General features: G+C 29.8%; 1 protein-coding gene across 3 annotated transcripts in view; it reads right to left on the bottom strand.

Annotated features, from left to right (window-relative positions):
- Positions 1 to 1,064: 1,064 nt before the first annotated feature.
- LOC143225676 (transcription factor YY2-like) overlaps positions 1,065 to 7,781 on the bottom strand; it is a 29,182-nt gene continuing 22,465 nt past the window's right edge. The window contains exons 7-8 of one of the 3 annotated variants that reach the window (XM_076455512.1): positions 6,979 to 7,032; positions 1,065 to 3,546 (exon numbers count right to left, since the gene is read on the bottom strand). In XM_076455512.1, the coding sequence (XP_076311627.1) occupies positions 7,023 to 7,032 (10 nt within the window). In that variant the 3' untranslated portion in view covers positions 1,065 to 3,546; positions 6,979 to 7,022. The remainder of the gene's footprint in view (positions 3,547 to 6,978; positions 7,033 to 7,781) is intronic. The other 2 variants (XM_076455513.1, XM_076455511.1) reach the window with 2 other exon arrangements.

Here is a 7,781-nt window from a genome sequence, read left to right as displayed (position 1 = left end):
ACTGATAGTTTTAAAGCTGAATTCGAAGAAACGATGTCAAATCTTATTATGGATAACCTAGATAGTAGAGTAAAGACTGGGTTTCTCATTCACTGACACCAATATTTATAATTTACATTAAGTTGGAAATTAAAGTTATTAGAAAGGTAAACAGATCGTTGTTGTTATATTAATTCAAGTTACTATAGATTTATGAAAAGGAGCTTGTATGTATAAAGAAACGACTGAATAATTTTCCAATTAAACTCTTTGAATTTAAAAATTTGTAAAACATGTAGCTATTAGCAATCCAATCACAAATCTTATTTAAAGTAAGCTAGAACAGTTAATAATATAGCTCATATGGAACAATTTGGTTTACGGATCTTAAATATTCCATAAAAACAGAGTGAGAGAAACAACAAGTTCGACAAACTGAAAGCAATTATGATAAATTTTTTTCATTTATGTCAAAACTTAACTTCTGTGACTCGTGAATTTGTAGTTCATGATTTCACAATAGGTAGAATAATTTAGAATATCCATTGTTTAATGTAGTTATTTATTCATTACAGTTATGAAATATGTTACTATTTTATATCCCAATTGTAGCCATATCATACATTACCAAAATTTATCAGATACTTCCAGAACCCGAAACACTTGGCATATATATTACGTAATGATCAGATAGTACTGTATCCAAGAATTAAGTGGGGGAACCTCAAAACTATCTGTTGACAAAACAATTTAATCTTTAAAAAATTGGAAGATAAAGCGTACAACTGTTGACCAGGAATTATTTTAGTCAAGCTTCAAAAACAGCTTGCTGAAACAGTACTGTCGCCACCAATTACTGTAATACAAAACGTGTATGAAATAATTTAAGTCTGAAAAAGAACAGCAGTTTCAACATCCCAAACTACCAATGCTTAGTTTTATATTTCAAAACTGTATTTTGTAATAATAACATAAAAATATTCACATGTCACAGAAACCGAGATTAACAAATTCTGTAAAATTGCTGCCTTATTTACTCAAATTTTCACAAAATTTGTACACGTGAAAACATTCAGCAAGAAAACTTTGTCAACCTGTGATGTAACAATGGCTTTAATCCATATTCTGTTTTATCATTTCTGAAACTTCTACAAGATTGTTAGTACACATTTCAATTCAAACTGGTCCAGATATTACTCTTATAAAAAGAATCTGAATACAATGTATTAATGAAGTTGTCACTTCCATAACTTGAAATAAACATGCTTTAATATGGTAATATGAATGCCACTAATTTTAGTTTTTCTCTAATCTATGTAGCATAAAAGATGTTCAAAATATCCAGTTAATTTTAACACTTGATTGGCATTAAATATTTTTTTCCCTTAAATTTTTATTGTTGACTGTGATCAAGTACTATGCAAAACTGTAATGGGAAAAAAAAATTCTATAATGAGATTTAAAATCCTCCCCCCCCCCAAAGAAGCATTTCATCTTACAATAGATGATGAAACATCAAAACGTCAGAAGTTTAATTACCTTGTAATTTTTCATAGCTTCAATATTAGTTTTAAATGTTCATAAAGAAAAAGATATATACAGAGTTGTGGGATGTACGGAATCTTTTAACACTTATAAAAATAGGCTTCCACAAGTTTTTATGAAATATTCATTCTTAAGACTAGATATAGTCAGGGATGAAATTATGTCAAGTCAATAACAATCAGGAGAATAGTCTACATTCACAATCCTTGGCATAATCTGCAAGGAGCAAAGAAGTCATTTTTACAGGAAATCTAAGCATTTTAACTTAATATTTAGATACTGATAAATAATTAGTATAGTCTGTATCTCTTATAATTGTGAAGTAATAACCTGGGAATGTTAATTTTCCCATTACGAGACAATTCTTTCAAAAGCATTATTTTTGCAGCCTAATATTTTACCAGATGAAGACTATTCATTTAAAATAAACCTTTAATAATTTGTAAAACATTTGTGTATTTTCATAATTGACTTTCAGTAGTATTTTCACCTCAAAATGAACACAATCAAAAGAAATATGCAATTTTTAATATAGTGACAATATAGTAGTAAGTGAAGCCAAGCCTTATTTATCATTGGTCAAACAGACATTCACACTTTTAGGGTGTTTTCAACCCCTACCCAATGCTGCAACTTTTTATCAAATTTATGTCAATCTCACAAGTGGCCAGTAGCATGTTTAAAACAGCAGAAATTTCTCATCCCTATGTTTTCTCATCATATACTTTATATCACCTAAGTAAATAACTACATAACCTCAAAGCTTACTAGGACAAAAATTGTGAAATCTGTCCACATACAGATTTTGTTATTTTCTATGGCACCTTACTCTAAGAACAGCTTGTTTTTCATAAATTTTCCCATATCCCTATTTAAATTATTAAAAAAACGTAGTACAAGCATGTCATGCAGTCCTCATCTGGGATAGCAGTGTATATCATTGTTACTTATTATTCAACATGTCCACTACAGTCAACACAAAAGGCTAAGAAACTAGTGAAGATTTATTAGTAATAGAATTATACACATTAACTGATTGTTTTACCCTTGTTTGTCAAAAATATGAAATTTACTGGAGACATTCTACACAGAGCAAGCAGACCATGTGTTACCTTTACTTCACAAATAAATATATGTCCTACACTTTAAGGACTGGAAATGCACAAGTACAGGTATGACAATATTTCACACTTCCATAGTTACCCTACAAAAAGGGGTAAATGACAGTGATATTTGTATTCTTGGTAGCGAATGTAGTTGGCTAACATTATAACTGTATACTTCTTACTGAGTAATGGTTATACACATAATATGCAAAGCTCTTCTCTCTCAGCGTAACACTAATTAGAAACACTTCTTGAAGGACGAACTTTTTACACGTTTTTACCCAATTGAGTAAATCACAAAATAAGATGCATGAGTTTAACATACTAGTATTTCAGATGAAGAATAAGTTTATAGTCTTTCACATTTAAGAATACTAGGGTAACACACTGAAAATCTTTTCTGTGCATATTATTACAATCATTACTGATAACTGTTTTCACACATCTAGGTTGGGTGTAGTACCACAAAAGGAAATTTACTGTTTATGTGTTAAGTCTTAGATAGTAAATTCTTCCTGAAACCTAACTTTGGAAACAAATGGTGAAAAAGAAAGCACACTGTGATATATTACACAATATTACCTACAAACACTTATATATATAAACCAATGAATTTAATGATACAATCCAAAGCCAATCTGTGATGAGCTCTTTTCTGGTATTTTCCCGTTGGTCAAGTACCTGTACTAATTTACAAAACAAAAAAAGCCTTTGTGTCCTGTACACAGAAAGTCTTTGTAAGATACATCAACAAACACTTCTGAAAGGCTTTCTTGAAGCACATTATCCTACAGAGAATGATGTTTATCACTCTGTCATTGTCCATGTTAGGTCACAACAACTGTGCAAAGGTTATTCTTGAAACTGGAAGGTCAGCTTCTGAGGTTCCATGGTGTTCGTCCTCTGGTGGTTGTTTCTGAAGATAAAAAATACTATTAACAGACTAACAATAATTTGTCACAAGAGTAAGTGAAAAATGTGTTTACTATATACAACTTTCACCATGAATAGCTAACCTTAAAGTTATGACACACAAATACTTTATCTACAAATAGTAAGATCACAAGGAGAATGTTTCACACAATCAATTCATAAATTATCCATAGCTGACATCAACATTTAAATTACAAATGTATAATATATTCTCTTAAAAGACTAATAATTTCAGTCTAACGATGTTGTTAAAACTGTTGATAAAACAGTAAAATCGAGTTCTATGCAGTTTATTACAGAAAGGCTTAACAAGCATCCACTGAGAACTACACGATACTAAAAGTTTTAAAATAACACCTTTAGTCATTAAATGTCAAGTACTATTAAATACAATAACTTCACCATTAACTGTTCAGAACATAATTTAAACTTCACAAATCACTTTTTTTTCCTATCACACAAGGATTTTTTTTTTTAATCAGGAAGAAAAACTTGCATAGATTAAGTTTACCACAAATATAACAGAGTATGTTTGGGTCACTTACACAAACTGTTATTGCCATAGCAATGAATAAATAATATTGAAAAAAAGTCAAAATGCACACACAAACATATCCTATCCAGAAATGACATCACATTATAGAACTATTCAGTTCTATAATGATTAATGAGACACTCACATTGTGATTGATCTAGAGAAATCTATAGCCAGTGGTTGTCAGTATTTTTAAGTGTAACAAAATGTGACCTAATTTCAGTGAAAATGATTCATTTTTGTAAAAGTATGCACAGCATTTTGTGAATAATCAGTAAACAATAGAGAAAATATGAATATTATTTCCAGATTTAGCATACAGGAATTACTGGAACATAAAACTTAAGACAACAAAACCATTGGAGGCCTGTGTTATTAAAAGGTAAATATTATTAGACTTGATTTAAAATTAACTAACACTAAATACTGAGAGCCAAATAATATTATAAATGGAAACAATTATTACAAACTAAAAAATACTACTACTACTACTGTTGAATAATTATTAATGAACAATTATTTAAAGCCAAATGTTATAACTAATTGAAAGATAAATCCACATAAAAAAATGGAGACTTCATAAGTAATTATTGAGAACGAATAATAATAAAAATGAAAACTGACTATTACTGTAAAAAAGTAAAATAACAGGTTACCACTAACTACTGTAAGCTAAATATTACGAGAACTGAAAATGCATCAATTATTTAAAGATACACAAAACTAAAAATTCAAACTTCAAAACCAGTTGTTTACAGTAATTCTAAATGTGGAAGTTTCACTAAGAATCACTGGAAACTAAATATTTCTAACAGAGATAACGATCACAGGTTATTAAGGATTAGACTGAAAAAAGGAAACTTTTAAGGCCACCTGACACAATAACCTGAACAAAACTACTTCATAGAATAATTGCATGAAATATTTTCCTTTTGACCTTCACATATTTTATTTATAAAGAAAGCATACAGTATTCCCTACCCATTACCAATATAGAGGTTATACCACCAACCTAGACAAACTAGAAGAGTCTTAGCTTTGTTTAATTTTGTAGAGCATCTTGAAAGAACCCTCATGTTGAAAGGTTATGATGAACTCCTAATGTCATAGTCCAACTGTTTAAATTGATATCTTGAGATAGACTTTCAATGATAAAAAATGTATATTCAGAAAAACGTGAGAAATTGAATGTTTTGTTTGGGTGTAAGTGTCATATACTGAAAAATTAAAAAAAACCTGCTTAAAATTATGCTGTAGTTTCTAAGCTATACTAGAAGATAAATGTTTGTTATGATAGCTTTAGAATTTTTGGAAGCATGATTTGTATGCAACTGCTCAAAATCAAATAGCAGATACAGAGCAGAAAAACCTGTTTTACAGTGGAAGAGTGACAACATCCAACTACTTAATGTTGACCTACATCACTACAATGAAGACACTGCCACTTGTTAAAGAACACCATCATTCTTAAGATCTACTTTGAATGGTCAACACTAAGTCTCACAATGTGTTAAGTTTATTTTAACAAAATTCTAGCAAATAAAGCACTATGTGCTTAATATCAGTGGTGCTTCTAAACTTTAGCCTGTTTGTTGGTTTGTTTTTACTGTTTAGCACAAAGCTACACAATGATGTGTTCACCAAAGTCTCGAAGTTCAACTGTAGTACTTATATTCTAAAGTAAACATTTTTAACATCTTTGAGTAAAATTCTTTGTAATTGTTAGTGTCTAAGGAAGTATTCTGTCATTACTTCAAAGGTATTCAAATACACAATTTAACAAATATATACATAATACACAAACATGTAATTTAATATGTATCTATGTGTAAGAGTTTCTCACAATATCACCAAATAAATAATAGCATTTTCCATACAGAGGTTTGATAACATCCTGCATGTATCCTTTAAAAGCAACACATCTTCCTATCCTCTTATGTGCAATGTAGTAATTTTTTTATTTACTCAAGTAAGAAAAACTACAAAACAAACACTCCTAATACGAACAGATGACCTTTAGCTTTATTTTAAATTTATGCATAAGTTGTTTCAATACCTGTATGTGTATGGAAAATCTGGTAACTATACTGTTTCAACTTGTTTTTAACATCAACTGTCATTAATTACTGATGGGAAAGGCAGAAGCGACTTTATATTCTTGTATGTTGGGGATGCAGTTGTGGAAAAACTGTGTAGCACACAGATAATATTCCAAGTGTGAGCTAGAAACACATGATCTTTTTTACAGACTAAATTTCATCAAATGACTATTACATTGTGAGTTCATAACTTCTGGAGGTTGCAGTTCAAATTTCAGGTTACATGAGAAGTGAGAAAGCAGTCAATACTCCAATAATGAATCAAAAGCATGGAAGAAGCTACAACTACATCATTAACTTGTTCTGGATCAACTTAAAAAAAAGAAAATGCTTGTTGACACAAAGGCCATTTCCACTAATACAACAGATTAGAGGATAAATATGAGTTTCCAATTAATTAGATGTAAAACCACCACTCCATATTTCACCCAAAAGTGAATAAATTTTTCTCAAACTTTACCACCAACAAAGAGCCAGCTGAACATGAAAGGATTAACAAATGTACTTTACTTTTATTTCAATACTGGCATATCCCTCCTACAAAGAATATAAATACTTTCCTTCTAACAAAAAAACTGAGAATTAAATTATTACTTCTGAGGAACAAACATTTTTTACCAGTCAATACAAAATAATGGAAATTTGTTTCATTTTACTGATAAATGCCTACATTTTTATTATTTAGCTCAATATATCCGAGTTTTATTTACTGGTTTTAATTTAATCTTTTGAGTGCAGTATTTGTCTGTATTAGATCAATGATTTTTCAAAATAACCTTACCTCTGTCTTTAAGAAGTACCTCGCCATCCACAACCCATGGAACCCTACGAGCTGCTTGAAATGTGGAAAAAAACTAATTTTCATGCAGTTCTTATAAAAACAGGTTTTACTGTAACTATATGATATCTGATTTTAAAAATATGAACAAGACTGAATTGTGATTAATGTAAGTGTGAACACTACGATTTTGGATGAATGTTTGTGAATAGCTGACTTTACAAGAATTCTGTAACCTGAACTGCAGCCTCCAATATGTATAACATAAGCAAAATTTTAACATGGCAAACCTGCCAATGAATATTTTATCAAGTCATTTACTTCATTCTCACACTTGCTTCCAATGCACCAATCATGCCAAAGCTTATATTAAGGCATGATGCTTATACTAATAGCTTTCTGCCATTTCTGCCAATGAAGAGAGTAAATGAAAAACATTTTATTCTTGTCTGTATGGATCGTCCTTTGTAAAAACAAACTATTTAGAGCTTATCTTAGAAACATCAATCTCTGGGAAGAAACAAAAGTAAGCACTACAATTTTAATTGGCTGAAAACTGTGACAGACTTTTTGGTGGTGAATGTTAATGACTTTACTCTTATTTCTTCAAATACACTACACAAAAAAGGTAAAAATATATAGCATATACAAGAGAACAACCATTAATTTCTTACCAAACATCTATTTCAATTATGCAGTATTTATATAAACCACAAAAAAACAGTAAATGCAGAAATAAAATTTAAACCTAATACAAAATTTTAATGTACTTAAGTTATAACTAATGTTGCTTCAGCAAAACAAAT

Source organism: Tachypleus tridentatus, chromosome 9 (assembly GCF_004210375.1).
Source record: "Tachypleus tridentatus isolate NWPU-2018 chromosome 9, ASM421037v1, whole genome shotgun sequence".
Taxonomy (NCBI): Eukaryota; Metazoa; Arthropoda; class Merostomata; order Xiphosura; family Limulidae; genus Tachypleus; species Tachypleus tridentatus.
Note: the sequence above shows the minus strand (reverse complement) of the source record. Positions and strands in the feature narration are given on the sequence as shown.